We start from the raw sequence: 23,952 nt of genomic DNA, 5'->3' as shown, positions 1-23,952 counted from the left end.
GAACACAAAAGGTCTTACCTTGGTAGTAGGAAATAATTAGCCGTCTCAGTGAAAGTTACACAGGCTTGCCGCTGCACCAGATCTTGACCTTTCCCTAACTGTATTTCATAAGATACTTTTCATAGGTATTCTTAGTAAAGGAAGCCTTTAATATGCTAGTAAGTATTGTGAACCTCTTTGGTAGAAACCATTTCCAAATTTAATTGACCATCAAAAAGTTTTTTCTGAGAGTATATTAACATCCTAGTGTTAGAGAAATAACTTGTTTGAGAAATAATCTGGAAACCCATGAGTCTGATTAAAATACATATGAGCTTTTTTTGTTTTTTTTTAAATGCTGAAGAGTAGTCATTTTGAAGACATGAAGGAAGAGAGGGTTTTTTTGAGGAATTTTTCCTTTTTTTTTTTGCTTCTTACGGTCGCACCTGTGGCAAATGGAGGTTCCCAGGCTAGGGGTCAAATTGGAGCTAACAGCTGCCAGCCTACACCACAGCCACAGCCACAGCCACCTATACCACAACTCACAGCAATGCCGGCTTCTTAACCCACTGAGCAAGGGCAGGAATCAAACCCATGACCTCATGGTTCCTAGTCAGATTTGTTTCCCCCGGCACCACAACTGGAGCCCCAGCACTTGTTCATTTTAAATGTGACCTTTGGTAACTGTATTCCCTTAGAACCACTGTCATGGTCAAGATTTCCATCACCCTAGAAGAATACTTAGTCCTTTGCTGTCAATTAACCATCTCCACTCCATGCCCCCAGGCAACTACTCGGCTTAGTTTTGCCTTTTTTGTTGTTGTTATGGTATAAAAACTTGATTTTCTTTTTCTCCAGTTTTGTTGGTATAAGATGGACAAATAAAAATTGGTTATTTTTGGTTGTACAGTCTGCTTTTTTTAAAGGTGTACAATGAATGTGATAGTTTGATATAAATATACATTGTAAAATGATTATCAAAATCAGGTTAACACATGCATCACCTCACCGAGTTACCTTTGTTGTGTGGTGAGAACACTTGAGATGTGCTCACCCAGCAGGTTTTGAGGTTCCAGTACAGTGATATTAACTGTAATCACCGTGCTTTACATTAGCTCCCCAGAACTCACTCATCTCCTGACTGAGAGTTTGTAACCTTCCACAGACATCTCCCCCCTTTTGCTCCCACCCCCCATGCCTAGCAACCTCCATTCTACCCTGGTTATAGGAGTAGTTTACCTTTTTTAGATCAGTTTGCCTTTTTGAGATTTATTATTAATGAAAATTTGTAATGCCTTTTTTCATGAAGTTCATCCATGCTCTTGCATGTATCAGTGAGTTGTTCCTTTTTGTTGATAAGTACTATTCCATTGAATAATAAGCAACAGTTCATTCATCCTTTCACCTGTCATAGTTTCCATTTCTGTTTCTCTGAGTACAAATGATACGGAACATGTTTTCGTGTACTTCTTGAGAATTCATATATCTTTTTTAAAAATTATATATTGTTAATTTCAATATGCTGTTTTTACATGCTCATAAAACATCCTTATTTTATATTATTTTATTTTATTTTTATTTTGTTTTTTACAGCTGCATCTGCGACATATGGAAGTTCTCAGGCTAGGGGTCTAATTGGAGCTGCAGCTGCCAGCCTACACTACAGCCACAGCAAAGCTGGATCCGAGCCGCTGATCGTGGCAGTGACATATCCTTAACCCGCTGAGTGAGGCCAGGGATCCAGCCCACATCCTCACAGAAACTGTGTCGGGTTCTTAATCGACTGAGCCACAAAGGAACTCTGACAATTCATATATCTTCTTTGATGATCTTTAAATCTTTCTATCATTTTTTTATTGGCTTGTCTTTTTTTTCTTCTGTTAAAACAGTTCTTTGTATATGTTGGGAATAAACCCTTTATCAGACATTCTAATCTGTGGCTTGCCTTTTTCTTGTGTTTTTGTAGTAAGACTTTTAATTACAAATTCCATTTCATTTGCAAATATAGAACTTAAGAGTTTTTTCTTCTTGGTTTTTTTTTTGTGTGTGTGTCCCAAGGAATTTGTCTTTGTCATCTAAGTTCTTAAAATTTTTATCATGGAGTTGTTCGTACTATTCCTTTTTTTTTTTAAGGTTAATAGGCTCTGTAATAGTATCCTTGCTTTCATTCATTATGTTACTAATTTGTGACTTCTTTTTCTTGATAAATCCAGCTTTAGAGCTTTTTACTAATTTTATTCATTTTTAAGATGTGCTACTTCCAGCTTTTGGTTTTGTTGATTTTTCTATATTTGTTCCTTTTCTACTTTGTCGATTTTGCTTTTGTACCTTTTTTTCTACCTTACTTGGGTTTAATTTTATTTTCACAGCTTTTTAAAGATGGAAGATTAGTGACTTAAGACCTTTTATACTTTTGAGACTTGTTCATACTAAAAATTTTCTCTGAATAATGCTTTAACTGTATCTCAACATAATACTGTAATTGTATTTTTATTACCATTCATATCACAATATTTTCTAATTTTTTCATGATTTCTTCTTGGACTCATGGGTTATTTCCAAATGTTTCCAAGTATTTTGGACTTTTAAATCTTATTGTGACTGATTTCCAACTTCCACTTTTCTCAGAAAATGTTTTCTGTAAGATTTCATTCTCTTTGAATAGGATTAATACTTTTAAAATATTCCATCATATTGTCTGTTTTGATGACTATCCCTTTTACACTTAAAAGCACATGGATTCTGCAGTACTTGGATATATGTTTTGTAAATGTCATTTAGATAAAGGTGGTTGAAAATGTTTAGGTCTTCTGTCATTACCCATTATAAGTTTTGTTAATTACCAAAAAGAGATGTGTTAAGATCTCCATTCATTCATTATAATAATCTGCATACTAGTGTGTTCTCCTTGAAGGTACTGAAATGGCAAACTGATGTGATATATGCGTGTGTGTGTGTGTGTGTGTGTGTGTAGAGTTTACACAACCTGTATGAACAGAGTTTGGCATCATTATCATTTTTTTTTTTTTTGTCTTTTTGCTATTTCTTTGGGCCGCTCCCGCGGCATATGGAGGTTCCCAGGCTAGGGGTTGAATCGGAGCTGTAGCCACCGGCCTACGCCAGAGCCACAGCAACGTGGGATCCGAGCCGCGTCTGCAACCTACACCACAGCTCATGGCAACGCCAGATCATTAACCCACTGAGCAAGGGCAGGGACCGAACCCGCAACCTCATGGTTCCTAGTCGGATTCGTTAACCACTGCGCCACGACGGGAACTCCAAGGCATCATTATCATTAAAAGATTTCATTCTTCATTTTATGTAATGACAACATTCCTCTTGCTTTAATTTTGAAGTCTTTGTCCCCTACTCCCAGCCCCTAAATGCCAGTTATTTCATGCAGCACATTTTCTAAAGAGATAGTAACAAGCAGCATGTAGGTGGCAGTCAGTGTTACAGAAGACCTTGAGGTTCACTGGAAGATGTCGCAGGGGACTGGGGTATCAAGGGAAGATCACACACGGGGGTGCGGCTTGAGCTGGAACTTCAAGATAGAAAATTCCTAGAGACTGAGGGAATCAGTGTATATGTGTTTAGAGGTAGGGAGTTATGCATTTGAATTCATTTAAAGTGATGACAAACACAGTAGGACTGCATAAATCATGCATGGCCAGGGCCTGTCACTTTATACTCAGAACTTTCATTTCCTTATTTGTAAAGTTGTGTTGTTGTTGCTTACTTGCCTTAGAAGGACTTTATACAGTTAGAAATTACTATCTTAGCTATGGGAAAGTCCAAAGTGCACATTCCCTGTTTTCTCTCGTTTGTATGTTTTTTTTGTTTTAATATGTGACATGGATTGATTACCTCAGCTACATCATTGCCCATGTCAGTTAGAAGCTCAGTGCTGGTCACAGGAGGCACCACACCAAAAGGAAGTAATTGCATTCCCTAAAAACAAAATGTATCCTCATTACTAGTCCACGATCTTATCAATATAGGTTTTTGTTTACAATGGCATAATTAAGAAAATTGTAAACCATCTAATGTTACTAAAAAATAACGTGTAAAAGCCTGTTCACACACACACACCCCTCTCACACACGCACACTCACTTACTATGGAAGTACCTCTACCATCTCAGGTATCAGATACTAGCTCTCTTTCAATTAATTTTCATTCCAGTTAGTTGGAAAATAGGAAATAACACTGAAATAGCAAATAGCAAATCTCATCATTAGCTAAGCCCTTATATAGATACATATCCTGTGATCTTTTCTCATAATTTCTGAAGGGACCTAAAAAACACTACAACGGTGGAAGTAGGGGTATATTGTTGATCAGATGACTGAGAAAGTATAGGTGAGGGATATATGCTGTAATCTCTCTTTTCTCACTGTATTAGTTTTTCATGTCAACAGGAATGGAGGTAAAAGATTTGTGTGGGGGAGATAGAATACTAAACTGGAAAGGCTAAAGGAATCACATTAGCCTGTATTAGAGAAATTAAGTGATTTCAGGCAATTGACATTTACATTGTCTCAAAATTTAAGATTGGCTTTGATCCTCAAGATGCCACCAGTCCCAGACAGTTCACAAAATGTTTGTTTCAATTTTTTTATTTTTAGTTATAGTTGCTTTACAGTGTGTGTTAGTTTCAGGTGTACATCAGAGAAATTCAGTTATACATAAATTTATTCTTTTTCAGATTCTTTTCCCATATAGGTTATTACAGAATATTGAGTAGTTTCCTATTATCAAAACAAAAGTAATTTAAATTCATTAAAAAAAAAAAAACCACATTTGTCAAATCTCCTAATTTGGGAGAGCAGTAGAAAGTGAATCCATCACAGTAAATTTTTTTTTATTTAAGTTTGTTTTTCATGTTTCCCCAAGATTATCTTCTGTCCATTGCCATAGTTACAGCCATAAACTCATAGGTGTCTGTGTATTAATTATAATCTGAAAATAAATGGAAAGAGTTAAAGTGTACATTAGGAAAAGAGGTGTAATAACTCTGGAAGGAGCTTAGTCTTATCTTGGGGGAAAGTTTTTTACTGAATTGTTCATGAACTAATGACTCTACATTTAGTTCCTGACTAAAGGATCAATAATTGAATTCTGTGGTATGGTTGGCCTCTTTTTCGTTTTATTGGGAAAGATGGTAAGGTATTAAAAGATAGATCAAAAGACATCTAGCTGTAGGCACTTGCCCCTTGATAGAGTTGTACTGGGAGAGAGTCTCTCTCCCTGTAAAGGGGGCGTGGCTGCTATTTTTCTGCCTTACACGACCATTTTAATCTGAATGGGGAATCTGTCTAGGGACCCAGAGTACAGTAATTAGCAGTCTCTTCAGAGTGTCAGAGCAGAATTACCATTGTAATGGCTTAGCTGCAGGATAAAAGGATTGAATTTGGGTCTTCCTGTCTGCCAAACTAAATGAGTTGCCATGGGAATTTTTAAATGTGAGAGGCGTTTACGTAAAGCAATTTGGCAGGTTTGAATAAACTCACAAATTACAGGTTTGAAAGGAGCCAGTCCTTGCTTCCTCTCATATAGGCAGGACTATATAGAAGACTGATAGCTTCTTAAAATCTCCTTAAGAATAAGTTGATCCATGCTCCTATCCAGATGATCCAATTATTAGGGCTTGATTTTCCACTAAATATAGCACATTTAAGGAAAGATATTTTGTTCCAGATATCTGGAGGGAAAAAAATGACAACTCAAGGCATAAATTTGCCTTCCTAAATTAAATTTTTCTTCAGATAATGCTATTAAAATGATTGTTTTAATAACCATTAACCTAATATTAACTTTAATTTTGCTTAATGCATGTAATAAATATGTATCTTTACACTTGTCATATTTGTCTCACAAAGATGAACGTTTTAAGCTTTTTGGAAAACAAGTTGCTCATGCTGGTAGACTGCATCATTCAGGTTTCATGTAAACACTTGCAGAGATATCTTCGGCTTTCCCCATCTCTCAAGAAAACTGAGCTTTATAGCGTAATGACTTTTTAGTGAGAACATAAATGCCCCATTAAATGCCTAAGGTGGTGAACATCACTGATGCTTATATAATCTCATCTATCCTCAAGATATTGTTAATAATAATAGGTTCTTGCATTGGTGGTTTATATCTGCCCTCCAGAAAAAACACTTGGTGAAATTTAGGTATTTAAAATGTTGAGACTGTGAAATATTCTCACATGATGAATAAATTCTTTGGACTATCTGTTAACATTTTCAAGCTACTAGGTAACAGTTTTGTAAGGAAGATAAAAAATTGGTTGTTGCTAACTTTAGTGGCCTGAAAATGTAGATGCATCTTTCAGAAATGTTTCACAAGGAAATGCAGGTATGCATCTGATGCAGGTATGTGGAATGATTTTATAATTCAGATGAGAAATTATAAAATATTTGTAAAGTACAATGACTTTTTAATATATTAATCTTTATTTAAGGTATAATTATTATTTAAGGTATAGATTTTAAAACCCCAGTTACTGTCAAACCAAAATTTTTTATTACATCACTGAGCAGCCATATGAGCTCTCTTTACTCCCTGTCCAGCTAAACTGTTGTCTGTCAGTGGGTGAGGCTTTTTAAAACAATCAGAAGGGCTTTTCCCCAAAACTTGAAACTTCAGTTTGATGAAGCTCCTTGGTGATATTAAAAACATATGTCTTGTCTGCTGCAGTGCAGCTGTGAACAAGCTCTCACAAATACACACTATGAAAAACATCCTCTTTATAAGGATTCATTGAAGGGTAGCTTTCCTAAACACAACATTTTGTTGGGGTTGACAGTTTTAGATCGCTTATACCTCTAAGTTTGAGGTGTTACAAATATAAAACAAAGGGATTCTGGGCTTAGAATAGTAGGGCAATGTATATTTATTCCCTAAGTAATATTTTTGCAGTTTGTATAGGAAATCCTTCCATTTTAATCTTTATTCCTTGCGTCCCTCAGCATTTGCATGTTGAATTTATTATGTAATGTTTTACACTTGCTTGTACCTGTTTATTCTTAAATATTAATGTTTCTATTCCATAATTAAGTATGCTGCTCACTAGCTGGGATAATGCATTTTAGTTTCTTCTCTATTTCCCTATTAAATGTATGGTATTCCAGACAGAGCTCTAAAACTAATTTAAAATACAAATATTTCTATCAAATAATTAAAATTATTTAAGAAAAAAAGTTGAGTGACTTCTCAGTGTATTTATTAGTTCAGTTATTTTCATACATCCCTTTAATTTATTTGCATGCCCTTCTGATGGTTGGTAAGTAGCATCATGTTCCTTATATATAGGTGAAGTATTTGTAATCCATTCACTTTGTATTAATACACATTGATATTGAACTGGCAAAAAACTCAAGAAAACCAAATGCCCCTTATTTTACTTGCTCTTATTTTTGACCCTTACATTTAATGTTTCTTGATAAAATTTCAAATGTTTTAGTATTATGGTATTTATAAGTAAAATTAAGTGCCATTGTGAGATTTTAATAGTAATGATTCGGATGAGAGTTTTAATACTAAGATTGGTTCAGGTAAACTTATTTGGTAGCTCATCTTATGACTTGATTTTCTTCTAAATTTTTAATAACTGAATTTTGAAATTTAATTTCAAGAGCAATACTTATTAACAATAATACTTCTTTATGGGAATTACTCTCAAGCCTGTATTACAGAATTACATAAGTAGATTGTTTTGTTTTTTATTCTTTTAACCTTTAATGACTTTGTGAACATTTATACATTAAAAAATAGTTTTTAATGTATCAGTCAAATATAAATTGAATTGTTTTAAAAGTTATGTCATTAAACTGACATGGCATCAGTATTTTTGCTAAATCTCTTTGTAGACTATAATACCTCTGAGCAGGTTAACGGTTTCATGAATTTGCTTACTTTGTGATATTATTTTATGAATTTTGTGAGTGATGGCAATGTGCTCTATTTAAATAAAATACTTTGGTTACTGGTTTTAGCATTTGTCGAATTATAACAACTTGTGGAGATTAAAAGACTCGCTTAGTGACTGTTAAAAGCAATTCACAAACTTCCATTGAGAAACTGCTATTTACCAGGGCAGAAACCAAGACTTCAGGTACCCAGAAAAATTTAGATTTAGTAATACAAATGAGAATAGGATAAAGCCAATGAGTTTCCCAGTTACTTATTTCATCACTTGATGCTTGTTCTTCAGAAATGTTGTGTGTGCACTAAAAATGGATACTTTGCAGTGTGATCTTTCCAATTCGTTGTTCTTGGGCAGTCTCATCAATAACCGTCTCCAAGGACGAGTGCCATAAGCGATCATTTTTCATTATGCTTTCAATCTTGAACTCCAGATCACCAATCTATTATACCCCTCTCCATGGATGATGTATAGGCATCTCAAACATGACATTTCCGAAACTAAATTCACATCCTTCCCAGCCCTCCTTCTACAGTGATTGTTCCATTGTTTTCTCTGTGTGAAAGACTTTTAGTTGCCTATGAGTCAAATGTTCTTCATTCTACCTCTGCTCTCCTCCACGTCCCACTCCTTTCCATCTACTTCTACTTTATCACCAAGTTTTGATTCTGCTTAATAGCACACAGCTTATTCTCTGTTTTCACTGTTGGGCTAGACCCATTGGTACTCCCTTCTAGCTGTAGCCAGAGCTCACTCTTTTTTTCCCTCTTGTCCCTTTGTTTCCCCCTCCTTCTTGCAGTTTTATTGAGATATAGTTGACATACAGCACTGTGTAGGTTTAGGGTATGTAGCATAATGATTTGACTTACATCATGAAATGATTATCACAATAATTTTAATGAACATTCTTCCTTTTGTGTGGATACAGAATTAAAGAAATAATGAAGTATATTTCTTTGTGAAGAACTCTTAGAATTTTCTCTCACAACTTTCATACATAAGATACAGCTGTGTTGATTATATTTATCATGTTGTACATTATATCCCTAGTACTTACTTATAACTGGGAGTTTGCACCTTTTTGTTGCCTTTGTCCAGTTACCCCACCCTCCCATAATCTCATCTTTCTTTATTAGTTCCTGTTATACAGCATAATAATTTGATATTTCTATACATTTAAAAATGATCACCACAATAAGTCTAGTTGTCATCTATCACTACACAAAGATAGTACACAGTTGTAGATTCTATTCCCCATACTGTACATTTCATACCTGTGACTCGTTTATTTTGTAGCTGGAAGCTGGTACCCCTTAATCACCCTCACCTATTTCTTTCTGCCACTGCCCTCCCACTGTACCATCTGTTTGTTCTCTGTGTTTATAACTCTTTCTGTTTTGTTATTTGTTCTTTTGGGGGCTTTTTAGATTCCACAGAGCTCTCTTTTTAATATATAGAAGTATCATCACACTCCCTGTTTCACGTCTTCATTTGCTTTCTGTCACTACCTGGTAAAAATGAAAACTGTTTAACTTGGCATTCATAGCTCATCTCCATCTGGTGTGTACCTAACTTCGCAGTTTTGTTTCATGTCGTTTTCCCTTTACCCACTTATACTCCACCACCTCCCCATATTAAATAACTTAGAGTTGCCAAAACAGTCTCTGTTTATTTGGTAGATTATAGTGACCTCTGGATTGGATGTGGAGGAAGTGAGTAGTAGGTTTTATACTACCCAGCATCTTAGTTTCAGAAACTAAGATGGGAAAAGGTTCAGGGAAGACTACAGGATGTGAAGTTTCCTCTTACACTTTTGTGCTCTAAACAATTTAAAACTTCCAGTGGAAGGCCAGCAGATAGGAAACCTTTTCCCTAAAAACACTACATAGTGTTTATCAAGTTTATTAAGTAAGTGCCTATGAATATGCAATAGTAGTAAAGTTTTGCTTTGATATTCATAACCTCTTAAAAAGTTCTGTTCTTTTTTGAACCTTATCACATTACTGTTTTAGTAGGTCTATAAGTATCCGCTTATGTTCACTGAACAAATATTTATTAGTGTTATAGATAGCAATCTAATAATACAGTTTTTTTAAAAAAAAATTAAGGTGTGCAATCTGTTCTGCAACAAATGAAGTGGTGTGCTCCAAGTAATGTGCACTCAAAACTTTAGTTATAAAAACTTTTGACTTATAAAAAATTTATATTCATGGGAAATTAGGAGAGTTTCAGACACAATAATAGTTACTTTTTCCTATGGGAATTTCTGTAATCAAAGATTTTTGAAAAAGCTGTAAATCTGATATTATGATAAGACCAAATTATAGTGGGCAGATCCAGAATTGAATTACTTCTAACTCTGGAATAAGAGCCATTTCCTTTCTTTTCAACATCAGCAAATTATTCCTTAATATTCATAGCAAATATTTAAAGCATTAACCAGCCTAACAAAAAAAAGCTCCTTGCCTATGGAACATCGATTATATTTTAACCAATTGTGGCTAGCCAGGTTGTATGTTCTTCTCTAAGTTGTTACTTCCTAATTCTGTTTTTCAGCATGAAAACATATGTTAGAAAAAATAGCACTGTCCGTCCATATTTTGATACCTGTGGTAAGAATTGTACCACCACTCAAAATAATCATACAAAACACAAGCTCTAGAGCTTGCTGAAACAGAGAAATACTTCTGTAGCTTAAAAACCAAGTTAAAGCAGTTATTCTTAGATTTGATCATGATTGTAGTTATAGGCCAATTAAAATGTCTTTGAGCCAGTCGGCTTAATCTTTTGTGGGTGTTCCTAAATTAAGGAAATGCATTACAGCAATTTCTTTCTAAAGCATACTGCTTTTACCTGAACCTGATTTTAGCTACTAATTTTTGTAAATTAGAAGTATTTGAAATATAAAATCTACTGTACTCTAACATACTTCAGAGTATACTAATTTGTGGAGTTCCTGTCGTGGCGCAGTGGTTACCAAATCTGACTGGGAACCATGAGGTTGTGGGTTTGATCCCTGGCCTTGCTCAGTGGGTTAAGGTTCTAGCGCTGCCGTGAGCTGTGGTGTAGGTCGCAGATGCGGCTTGGATCCTGCATTGCTATGGCTCTGGCATAGGCCAGTGGCTACAGCTCCAATTCAACCCCTAGCCTGGTAACCTCCATATGCTGCAGGAAGTGGCCCTAGAAAAGGCAAAAAGACCAAAAAAAAAAAAAAGTATACTAATTTGGTATGTATGTGATATTTTCCCTGCTAAAGAGAAAAAACTAAAAGTACAACTAACTTTTAAGAACTCTATATATTGGGAGTTCCCGTCGTGGCGCAGTGGTTAACGAATCCGACTAGGAACTATGAAGTTGCGGGTTCGGTCCCTGCCCTTGCTCAGTGGGTTAACAATCCGGCGTTGCTGTGAGCTGTGGTGTAGGTCACAGAGGCGGCTCAGATCCTCTGAGCTGTGGCCCTGGTGTAGGCCAGCGGCTACAGCTCCGATTCGACCCCTAGCCTGGGAACCTCCATATGCCGCGGGAGCGGCCCAAGAAATGGCAAAAAGACAAAAAAAAAAAAAAAGAAAGAACTATATATTGTACATACATACATATTACATATATATATATAAAATACACAGAAGCAATAAAGTAGCGCTAAAAGCAGTAAGCCATCAAAGCAAGTGGTATTGGTACTCTAATCTTTTGTTGTTGTTCCTGGGCTAGCTTGTCGTGTGAATGCCACCAGGCACAGAGAGAGAGTGGTTATCAAGTTTGCCATATATAACCATGCATAACTTTTTTAGTGAACTAGCATATTTTAGTAACAATCTTAGCAGATGGTCAGTTTTCATGGGGGAAAAATGTGGGGAAATCACAGCTCTTTCTTCAAAACGTCTGAGAAAAACCCAGTTTGAAAGAACTATTCAAGGAGTTCCCGTCGTGGCTCAGTGGTTAACGAATCCCACTAGGAACCATGAGGTTGTGGGTTCGATCCCTGGCCTTGCCCAGTGGGTTAACGATCCGGCGTTGCTGTGAGCTGTGGAGTAGGTTGCAGACATGGCTTGGATCCCGCGTTGCTGTGGCCCTGGTGTAGGCCGGCAGCTACAGCTCCGATTCAACCCCTAGCCTGGGAACCTCCATATGCCTTGGGAGCGGCCCTAGAAAGAACTATTCAAGGAAACAGTGGCATTGTTCCCATTTGGTTAGCAATTATTTTGATTAGATTTTTTTCCAAAAATAGAACCAAATTATTGAAAGGGCCATAAAATGAATAACCATACCTTTGTGTAACCATGTCCATTGGAAAAGCCTTTTGACAAAGGACACAGGCTAACGTGTGCATCTTCTGGAATGAAGTAGGGAGTAAATAAATACAATTCTTCATGGTATTTATTCAAAAGAAGTAATCCCCAATCAGAGCAGTTCGTAGCAGTATTCTTCATAAAAGAGAAAGTTAATGTTGAGCAGTGGGGAACCATTAAACTGTGGTTTAGGCTTAAAATGTTAGAGGTATAAAGAATAGTATGCCACCATTTAACACGTAGTTAGTTCTACCCTCTAACCATCCTTCACTTCTATTCTCATCTCTCCATCCCCACGGGAATTATCTCACTTGTTCAGGGTATCATTATGTGTTGCCTGGATTAGGAACCTATAATTGGCTCTTAATCGTTGTGATCTTGCTGTACTTTTCCAAATATTCTCCTTATTGAAGCTAAAGTGATGCTTCTAAATAGAGATCTAATCATGATTCTCCTTAGGTTAAAGTACTTGAATGACTTCTAATTACTCCAAGGAGTACGTCCAATTGCTTGAGCATGACGTGCAAAAATTATCACCTTGCCAGTCTCATTATTTGTCTTTTACTCTTGCTTCTGAATTTTTGAACATGTTCTTTTCCTCAGAACCAAATTCACTCTTTCTCTTTAACTCTTACTCATCCTTTGGGTCTCAAATTGTATGCTGTTATGTATTGATGCCCCAGTACATCACCTGGTTATCAGTTCATCACCAGATTAAACAGTTCAGCACGCTTGCTGTGTGTTTCTGGAAAGTCCTTATTGTCAATTTAAAAGCCATTGCTTGATTGTCTGTTTCTAGCTCTTTTGACCCACTTTTCCGCTGCCCCCACTCACTTTCCAGGAAAGAAAGCTATTAGTTAAAACCTATCCAAGATAGATTGTTTCAGTAAACATTTATATAACGAATACAACATTTTTAGAATTTGAAGGACTATAATATAAAAAATTTTGGTAGAATATTTCATAAAAAATATATAAAATTGAATAACAAATATTAAAGGAAAATTTTTATTCATAATGAAACTTACATAGGAATAAAAATACTGTTTTCCTGGAGTAGTAGATTATGGGTAAATTTTAAAATACAATTTTAAAGCAATATAGAAGCACTTGGATTTGAAAAGACCACCACAACACACCGTCATCTGTGACCCAACTGTCATCAGTTCATCTGCTCCTTGAAGTGCTTATAATGCTTTCCAGCATTTATCATTTTTTCACCACTTTTCAGTTTTGTTTCTATTGATAGTTGTATGTTACTCAAAGTTTATGGGCTCATTACTGGAAATGATGTGATTCTTAAAATTCATAAAACACCCCACAATACAGGGTAAACACAGCCGCCGCAAAGAATATAGGAAGAGCCAAAATCCAAAATGGCAGTGCATAATCAGCTTGCTAAAGGAGAGTGGTTTTATTGGTTAATAAGGTTCAGAGCTCTTAAGCAGAGGAACTTACTAGATTGCTTTTCTCTGAAATAAGGTATGGTGTACTCCAGCAGAACAGCTGTTTCACTCACAATTGGTCCTGCTATAGAAGAAAAATTTTCAAAGGCAAGTTCTAGAATTGACTTCTATTTCTAGCAGCTGTACTTAACTTTTGCTGATGTATTTTATGCCTATTTAAAATGAGGTTTTTAGATTGCTATTATATAGATAAATAGATTATTTGAAGTTTATGCAGAAGTAAAATATTTTTCGTCCTTAATGTGTTGTTTACATTCCAATTTTTCCTTGTTACTATTTGATTCTTCATGTGTGACTAAACCAAGCCTGGCTTCCTAGCTCTCATTGGATGGTTTAGTGTAAGAAGTGTTCAGGTGCTTTATTCACACACATAATGGCCAAATTCCTACCTTTTGTTTAATTTTACCCTAAAGTGCAGCCACCAGGAGAGATAATACCTCAGTTATATGCCTTACAGAGTTGTTAAGAGGATTAAATGAGATAAGAAAGGTTAAAGTCTTTATAAACACTTAGAATAGAAGCTGTTATTCAAATGGGGGGGGGTGTCTTTTAAAAAATGAATACATACTTAATTAGCTTAATTATTTTTTTTCTGACCAAGGAAAAAGTGATGAGTCTCAACAATCTGGAACAAATTATAGTGCAGAAGGCAGTCTTACCAGCCTTTACTGCATTTGCTGCTGTTGTACATCACAGAGGCCAGATGCAACCAGGTGACATCTGAAGAAATTACCAACCTTTCTTCTTTTCTGCTTTGTTTTCTCTTGGCCTTAATTTGAGGTTCACAGTATTAGCTATTTACAATGAAGGTATGACTTTAGATATCTTGTGAAACAACCAAGAAAAGAAAAGTTAAGGTGGGAAGCAACCAAAATTAAGGGCCTCAGGTGTCACCATAATGACAGTATTCAGAAATAGTTTGAATATAAGGGAAACTGGCAGTGGTGACTTGGGATTGCTTAAGGACCAAATAGCTTTCTGCCTCTGCTCGCCTTTGAGGTCATTAGACTGTGCGTGATGGCTCAGAAATATCATATCTTCTGAGTGAAAAGTGTTACTTTAAAGAGTCCTCTACAAGACTGACATTATGCTAGAAGTCTTTCAAGACCATTTGGGGTGAATGAGTAGTTTTATCTCAGTAGATACTCATGGGTGAGTTTGGTTCTCATGTTTAACCCCTAAAGTTGTATGTCGTGACATACACCACTGTGTGTATTCTAGACAGTCTGTGGTTGCATCAGATCCTGAGAGCAGTCTGTGATCCTTTACCCTTACTTTGTCATCTGGTCTTCCACTGGAGCCAATGTCATAATGTATTATTTTCCTACTCCTCTCTCACGACAAATAGATTTTTAGGCCATTATTTTCAAGTTCCCACTCTTCACCGTCTGGTATAGAATAAGGCTCTCTTAAGCTCACAGTTTAGTTATCCTTCCTTGTATTGCCCCAACCATATAGTTTGATAAAGTCCACCTAAAAACACAGTCAACTTTAGAGGTCTTTTTTTCTTTTTTCTATAAAATAATGATGTGGCTCTGCTAATACTAATGTATGGATCATAGAAATCTTTCAGATGAATCTTTTTTTTGTTTTTTTTTTCTTTTTGCCATTTCTTGGGCCGCTCCCATAGCATATGGAGGGTCCCAGGCTAGGGGTCAAATCGGAGCTGTAGCCACTGGCCTACACCACAGCCACAGCAACACGGGATCCAAGCTGCATCTGCAACCTACACCCACAGCTCATGGCAACGCTGGATCCTTAACCCACTGAGCAAGGCCAGGGATCGAACCCACAACCTCATGGTTCCTAGTCATATTCGGTAACCACTGAGCCATGATGGGAACTCCTCAGATGAATCTGTTTATAGCTTTTTGAAAAAAGAACTATTGTCCTAAGGTAAAAGTTTTACATAGTTTAATGGAACTTATTTAGTATTGCATATATGTGTTTGTGAATGAGTGTTGTGATTTAAGCTTTTCTGATTAAATACCTCATGGTTTCTCTCTACCTTACCTTATCTAACCTGGGGTAAATTGTTGCTGCTAAACCAGATTTAGGCTGCTAAGCCAGGTATGTTGATTAGTATAATGGAAATACCAAGGTTTTTTCCCCATTGTTGTGTCTCTGACATTTTGAATTTTTCAATGAAACAATCTTTTTTGCATAGTATTTAAACTAAGGGCTTGATCTGTAAGAGATAAGCAGGCTGTGTTGCCCAGGTGAAGTAATGATGCTAATTTGACTTTACCTCTCCACCTAAGTATAGCAATTCTGATACCATTTTATTTTATTTTATTTTTTGCTCTTTAGGGCTATACTAGTGGCATATGGAGGTTCCCAGGCTAGGGGTCGAATTGGAGCTACAGCAACATGGGATCCCGAGCCACATCTGCGACCTACACCACAGTTCACAGCAATGCCAGATCCTTAACCCACTGAGTGAGGCCAGGGATCAAATCCACAACCTCATGGTTCCTAGTCAGATTCATTTCTGCTGCGCCATAATGGGAACTCCTGATACGTTTTTTTGAGATTGAGTTTCTATAACGATTCTGGGAATTTCTCTTATGTTCTGTTTGTGAACATCATTCCTTTAGTATTGGACATATTTAGCATAGTATCTACATCACAGTAGGTGCTCACTAGCCTCTGTTAATTGAACACTGAAGACTGGGAAAAGGAAGGAACATGGAATCAAGGAATCTTTAAATAATCTCAGAAACAGCAGATCTCCAGAGTCCACTTAGATTTTTGACACAGAATGAATTTCGTGACAAAAAGGAGAGGAAGATGGTGTGGCCACAAATGCCAGACTGGGAAATTCAGATTCTGTGAAGTAGTGATGGGAAGCCACTGCTTTATTGGGAAAACAGAAACCATACTAGATATTTCAACAGAGAGAATTAATAAAGTACTTGGTTAAGTAGGTGTTGAGAACTGAACAAGGAGAAAGGAGATAGGGTGTAATACAGATTTAGAAACTCTAAGAAGCAGCTATTACACTATAAAAGAGAGAGATTGGTACTGTTACTAGATCTTAAACACTTTGAGAAAGTTCTCTGCCGAGGTAGCAACTCTGACAAATGACGCCCCTTGGCTGATAATGGAAGCTCAGTAGCTCAAAAGAATGGATACTGTGGTTGTAGCTGGAGGATGGAATTATTCAATGAAGCTGATGCTAGAAGTGCTGGGAAAGAAGTGTGGAAGCTGGAAACAGCGGCCTCTGGTCAGGTGCATAGCTGAGGACAGCTGGCACAGGAAGGAGCATTCCTCCTCCCCTCAGCCAGCTCTTCAGTCTTGCTTTAATGCCCCTCATGTATCTTACTTGTGAGCCTGACAAAATCAGCTGGCTTAGAAAACAGAACTAGATAGAGTCCTAGGCCCAGCGTTTGAAAGCACATAGCAGGTAAGTTTGGAACTTAATAATTGTTACATCATCTTGGAGGATAATCTTCTGAAAATGGTGTAGGAGATAATTTTTCTACTAGCTTTTTATAGGATGAGTTGAAGTGAGTAGCCCTCATATTCAGCTGTCCCCTTGACATCTCCCCTGGGGTGTTTAAGATAAGCATTTCAAGCCTAATATTTTCAAAGCTTTCTCCATCCCTGCCCAGGCTAGGAGTTGAACCCAAGCCACCGCAGTGACGACACCAGATCCTTAACCCGCTGAGCTGCACAGGAACACCCAAAACAAAACTTTTTATTCCATATCCCTCAGCCTGTATCTTCTCATTAAACGGAGTCACTGTCTACTTTATTGCTTAATCCAAACACCTAAACATTAGTCTTTAATGTCTTTTCTCTCACCCCCTACATCCAGTAAGTCATCAGATCTTGTCAAGTTGACTTAATTTTTTCATCTATGTTTTTACCTCCACCCCAGTCCAGTTCTTCTGTCACGTGGACTGGATTATAGCTGGTGACTGGTCTCTTTAAACGTACTTGAGCCCCCAGCAGTCCATTCACAAAACTCTGGCGTAAATGCCTGTAAAGACAGATGCTGTCATGTCACTGTCAGTATAAAATCCTCTATTAGATTTAAGTCGGTTAAATTCTTGGCCAGTCTTTATTTGGCAGAGCAGATGCAGATGATGATTGGTATTAAAATTCCTTATAAACTTTAGTCACTCTTCTTTTCCTCTTTTTTTCTACTAACTTTTTGTTCAGCCATTGCTCTTCAAGTGGATTAGGTCATGTGCTTTTTCTTTAATGCTTGGAAAACCTTTTATAGACATTGTTTCAAGTTTAGGGAAAAGTAAGAATCAGTTTTTTAGAAATGTATTGAACACGTACACGTTTTCAAAGCATTGGAGGCTATTGGTTATTAGTTAATTTATGGCTGTAAGTCATGTAAGAAATTTCCTTAAGCGCAAGGTATATTGGAGAGATGCGTTTTGACTAGTAAAACATTTGCAGGTAGGGCTGCTTATATAAGTTGTTCATTGCCTTGAATGCTAAGCTGAAAGTCTGGACTTTTATTACAGGCAGTGGTTCAAATTATTATGCTAACTGACATTTTAATTACTTGAAAATGTTTATACATTTGTTTTAGCTCTCTATTGTAATTAATTGCATTGTTGTGGGTTTAATATGTACTTTATAGATTTTAAAATACCAAATATGATATTCTTTGTTTCTTACCTGAAGTCTTTGTTGAAATCAAAAGACACTTCCACTTAAAGTCACCATGAATGACGCTGGATATATTGTGGACTTTGGGTCAGGGACTCTGGTTTGAAAGCCAGTTTTGCATTGTGCCCTTGTGTGGTCTTGGATAAACTACCTAATAACCTATCTGAGCTCAGGGGTAATAAAGTATCAGTGCTGTAGATCTGTTATGAAGCATTTATGTTTAGATGATGAAGCTCTAATATCTAATTTCAGTAAGGTAGAACAAGTATAAATTGTTCTACTATAAAATATTAAAACCATGTTATTCTCATCTAATATTAACCATGACCTATTTCAATCACTTTAACATAGATGCTAAACATAGCTGATAACATAGCTGTATCTTACAGTAATATATGCACAGATCCATAATCTGTATGTATCCCAATTGGAAACCCCAAATAGTTCAGAAAAGCGTGGTTATACTCTGTCTTCATCCCACTTAATGTTGGTATTTTTATGTTTGCTATAGGTTGGATCACTGAAGTGCACCAGGCCCACTGGGCATGTTATGTAATCATCAGTATATTATCTTCCTAGAAATTTGAAATATTCCCAAAATACTTCTGATGTCACAGGTTTTAGATATAGGACAGTGGACCTGTAGAGAAGTTATCAAATGTTTGTTATGTTTTTAAACTTTTATATTTCAAAGATGAAGGTTTTATTTTTTATAATATTTGATAGTTTTTACATAATGTTTTCCATACAAAATACATCTACCCCATAACACAGCAGTTCCAATTCTAGGTAACTATCCAAGAGAAATGAAAACTCATGTTCACCAAAAAAGCCTTGTATAAGAATTTTCCTTCCTTCCTCCATCCCTTCCTACCTTTTTTTTTTTGTTTTTTGTTTTTGTTTTTGTTTTTTTTGGAGGGTGGGTTGGCTATTCCTGCAGCATGTGGGAAGTTTCATGGGCTAGGGATCAAACTCATGCCACAGCAGCAACCTAGAGCCACTGGAGTGACAATGCCAGATTCTTAACCCATTGCACCACCAGGGAACTCCACAAGGGGACTTTGCTGAGTTGGTGGAAAAGTCCTGTCTTGATGTGCATTCATCAGAACTGAGTGACCGTTGTCCTTGAGATCTCAGGGTCTCACTGCGCATCAGTTATACCTCAATTTTTAAAATACAGAGCCTACAGATTCTTAAAGATATTCCAAGTTTTGAGGGTCCGGATGACCACTTGGCTTCAGCGTTGTAAAATAGCATTTTATGGCCATAGTTAGGGTGCTTGAGAACAGTTTCCTTTGTTATAAATGGAAAAGTTCCATCTCCATAGAAGTGCTTGTCCCTCAGCAATGTTCTACAAAATACTTTTTGAAGGATGGATTCAAGATAACATATTTGAGAGAAGACAGGAGGTCAAGTAAACTCCAGTAAGAATCTTGGCTAGTAGAATCTCTAGAATCTCTGGACTGTAGAAAAAACTTAATAGTGACAACTTAAGAAACTAGCAGTCTTCCAAACTTAACGTTTGAAAAAGAAGTGTCACACACCTTCAGCAGTGTTCAGGCAGGTATATAGTGCCAAGTTTCATTGACAAAACCAGGACAAGATGGTTGAAAGAACCTCTTCTGTGTGACAGTAATTCTGTAATGAACTCTACCGTGTCTTTAGACATGTAACATCATGCTCTGTGAGTGCAGAGAAGTAGCAGGAATAGTGAGGATGCAAGAGAGGAGCTCATTTCTGGAGTGAGACCAGCAGGTTCACATTCCAGCCTTGCCAACTAAATTCTCTGCTGGGCCATAATGTGTATAATGTGCCTGCCATGATATGGTATAATTCAGTGGACAAACCAGTATTCATAACTTGTAAGTCTCAGTGGCCACCAGTAATGTCATTATGGCTTACTTCACTGATACCAGCTGGTGAAAGTTGTGCTTTTTATCTCTGCTGATGTCATTAGATTAATTTTTCATTTCCTGCACCATGTAAAAGGCACACACAAGCACGTACATGCCCTTATGTTTACGCACCTATTTCTTCCATCATCTTTCCCTTTATCTTTCTCCCATGTTTGACACTGTATCACCGGCTAATGAGTGTGGTTAGTTTGTTATCCAAAAGAAGCAGTTCCGTGAAAGCATGTGGTGTTCAAGCACCTCTTCTCTGTATAGCCCTGTGTACTAGGTATTGTGTCACCACATCACTTCTTTCATCTTGATTTTTTTTCTTCTTACTCTTCTGACATTTTCAAATGAGCACCACTTCATCACTGGAAGGTTACTGAAGGTATATTTATTGCTCTTCTATTTATATACAGTATCATTTATGTACTTGTTTTGATACTGTTATATAGAGATTTAAATTTTGGTACTACTAGTTTTCAGTGAACAAGTTAAAGCAGTTTTATCATTATGGATTTCTGATTATTCTCTCGAAATGTCAGTACTTTTATCTTTAGCAAGGAATTTCTGTCTTTCAAGTAAATGATGTTAGTTCATTCTTAAAATTCATCTTTGTATGAAGTCATAGGGATCAAGGAATAGTAATACCACAAGTATCTTCTCTATTTTCTGCTACTGCAAAGTAAGCTTCTGAAAAGTTGGCAGTGGCACATTAAATAAACATTGTCTTCATGATGTTTTCATTTTTCTTTAAAAAAATTCTTTGTGGTTTTTCTAAAAGCCCATTCAGCTGTTTTTATTATAAATGATAGTGCCCCATTTGCTGTTCAGGTGCCAGGGACAGAGTTTTGTGTCATAGAAGAGGAGGGCTGAGAAGCTTATTGCCTTGGCTCTCCTTTCTTGAATGAAGAAGGACCAACATTTGCATCAGAAAAATGTACCATTGGGTTACTTTCTTTTTAAATGTTAGGTCCTCAGCATTAGATAATACATAAAACATGTGAGCAACACATAGTTCCATTTCTCCCACCATCTTCAGGGATGAACCTCATATTTCGGTGACTAAAGTTTAGACATTTGAGATTAGGAAATAAAGATTTCTTATAGCTGTCATTTAACAAATAAATCCAGGCAAATGACTTGGGAGGATGAGATGAGTGAAGAGATAGCAGTGATAAACAAGCAGTAGGCTCTGTTTGCTCAGTAGTAGCGATACACAACAGACTGTCTTTTGGGGCAGAAATAAATAGTATGACCTAGGGATGGCCCTTTGAGAAGGCAGCATTTAGGTTGAAGTTGTAGGGGTTAAGTAGGATTTGGAAAGAGTGAGGAGGCATAGAGTGGAGTGCAGAAAAGCGTACAGGATGGAGGAAATAGGAATGTGACAGAGATAATAACAAGGAGTGATTTGGTTTAACTTATATGTGTAAAAAATAGTAGGAGATTAACTGGTTTAACTTGAGAAGATAATTTGGGGCCAGATCATAGGTAGCTTAAATGTATTATTATTTTTTTTTAGATAGGAAGAGACCATGAAGGGTTTTGAGACATGAGAATATTAAGAAACATTAAGATCAAAGTTGTGTTTGGGGCAGTTAATCTGGCCACTATTCACAGACATTGGAGCAAGGGTGGCAAGAGTAAATGGAGAGGGTGGGACAAACCCCAGGTAAGTGAAATGGCCAGACGTTTCGGTCATCAGACAGCCCTTGGGTTTTGCCTGTTGTCGTAGCATAATTACTAATAGTGCCCCTTTTTGCTATTACATTTTTCTTGGTTTGATCAGTACATCCCATGATGACCTTAAAGATGGATTTGCTTTAGAACTGATAGCACTTGGTAATTGAGAAGGGAGAAGGATGTTGGCATAAGAAACCAGAATATATTACACAAATTTTAGAAATTCTTAATGATTTCATTACATTTTCCTTTTTTGGAGAATTAAATAGAACATTTCCGTACCTGAATACCACAACCAAATTTTACATGTTTAGGAGTTCCCCTTGAGGCTCAGTAGGTTAAGAACCCAAATAGTGTCTGTGAGGATGCAGGTTCAGTCCCTGGCCTTGCTCAGTGGATTAAGGATCCAGCATTGCCAAAAGCTGCAGTGTTGGTCACAGATGCAGCTCTGATCTGGCTATTGCCATGGGTCTGGCTGTAAAAAGAGTGAGATAGACAAATTTTACATGATTGAAGTCCCAGTTTTTGTTGCTTTTGTTTTTTTTTGTTTTTTTTGGTTTTTGTTTTTTAATGAATACATGTGAGTTTTGGCATCTTCAACAAAATGATAGGTGCTGTAGATACTATACTGTATTCATCTAACATTTTCATTCATTCCATTTAATAGCAAAGCTTTTTAGGAGAACATTAATAAATCAATGTTGCTTATGCAAGAAATGTCTGAATAGAAACATAACTAACTGGTGGCAGTCAAGAGTACCCTGTGTATCAGCATGCCATTAGAGTGGGCTTCAGCATGAAGTACCTTCTGGTTCCCTGATCTTTTTTTTTTTTTCCTCTGATTGAAACAGGTGGCTATAGTCATAGTTACATGATACCTATTTTAAGGTTTGTGTAGATATGGCTGTAATGTATATGGACCATTTCAAGTGCTTAATGCTTTTGTATTTTCCACGTGTAGGCAGAGGGAGAAGACAGCCTGAAGAAGATGCAGCTGATGGAGCTTGCGATTCTCAATGGCACCTACAGAGATGCCAACATTAAATCACGTAAGGATGGGACTGAGGCCCAGGGCTACACACCGTCTCAGCTGTTTTGTCCACATACCTATCTCTTTATTGGCAGGACAGTACATGAACAGTTAAAAGTGAAGAGTTGAATTAATTGTTATTTGATATGTGGCTAACTGTCCCATTTTTACTGCTTTCAAGAATTGAGGACACTCTGTTTTATGCCAGCATGTTTAAGTTTTAAGTTTATAAACTTTTATTCTTTTGATGAAATTTCAGCTTCTAAATTGAAGAGTTTCATGAAATTTTCCTGTTAACTACAGATTTAAGACTTCCAACTTATTTCATTTATGCAAAGGACAGAAGTTTTTTGAAAACAATTTTTGAATAAAAGCTATTTTGGAATGTTATCTGAATGCAGTGATTCTTCTGTTGAATTCTGTTCTTTCACTTTGCTTGCATGTTTTTCCCTCCAGTAATTTTTTCTTTATTGATTTCATATGTGAATTCACAGAGAGCAGTATCTTAGATACTATTTTAATCCTGTTTTCCCCTTTATATGTATTTTGCATGCTTTCATAAACTATAAGAGGATTGCTTTTTCTATATTTAATGAAATAATGTGAAATTTATATTTTGAGGCAATCTAAGTTTTACATAGCATTCATATGAGTATGATAGCATTTAATTTTTTTTTTTTTTAAGAAATAGAATTTTAAAGGCACAGCCAACTCTACAAAATGTAGGCAACCTAGTGGGTTTAGAAGAGGTCACTTTTGCAAATGGTTGTCATTAATTTACTCACAAAAATGAGTATATCATTAACAATCATGTGTTTAGGAATGCAACATTTTTGTATTTTTTCCTGTGATGGGACTTCCTACAGATAATTAGTAACTGTTGGTTACTTGACTAACTTGATACAATGAAATTTATTCTTTCCTTAATTTGAAACTGAAGCTACTCTTTAGAAATGTATCAAAAAACTATATTTCTGTGGACTCCAATTACAAAGTATTTTTTAACATCTTTTAATGCAGGTGTTTTCTTGTGCTTCTGCATGCACCT

The 23,952-nt window shown here is 36.4% G+C and overlaps 1 protein-coding gene across 8 annotated transcripts in view; it reads left to right on the top strand.

Annotated features, from left to right (window-relative positions):
* QKI (QKI, KH domain containing RNA binding) overlaps nt 1-23,952 on the top strand; it is a 151,178-nt gene that overhangs the window by 113,871 nt on the left and 13,355 nt on the right. For all 8 annotated transcript variants that reach the window (XR_007133479.1, XM_047769772.1, XM_047769770.1 and 5 more), the window contains exon 5: nt 22,836-22,923. Coding sequence is in view for 7 of the 8 variants with exons in the window: in XM_047769772.1 (XP_047625728.1) it covers nt 22,836-22,923 (88 nt within the window). In the remaining variant the exon portion in view is untranslated. The remainder of the gene's footprint in view (nt 1-22,835; nt 22,924-23,952) is intronic.

Source organism: Phacochoerus africanus, chromosome 2, assembly GCF_016906955.1.
Source record: "Phacochoerus africanus isolate WHEZ1 chromosome 2, ROS_Pafr_v1, whole genome shotgun sequence".
In the NCBI taxonomy this organism is placed as follows: domain Eukaryota; kingdom Metazoa; phylum Chordata; class Mammalia; order Artiodactyla; family Suidae; genus Phacochoerus; species Phacochoerus africanus.
Note: the sequence above shows the minus strand (reverse complement) of the source record. Positions and strands in the feature narration are given on the sequence as shown.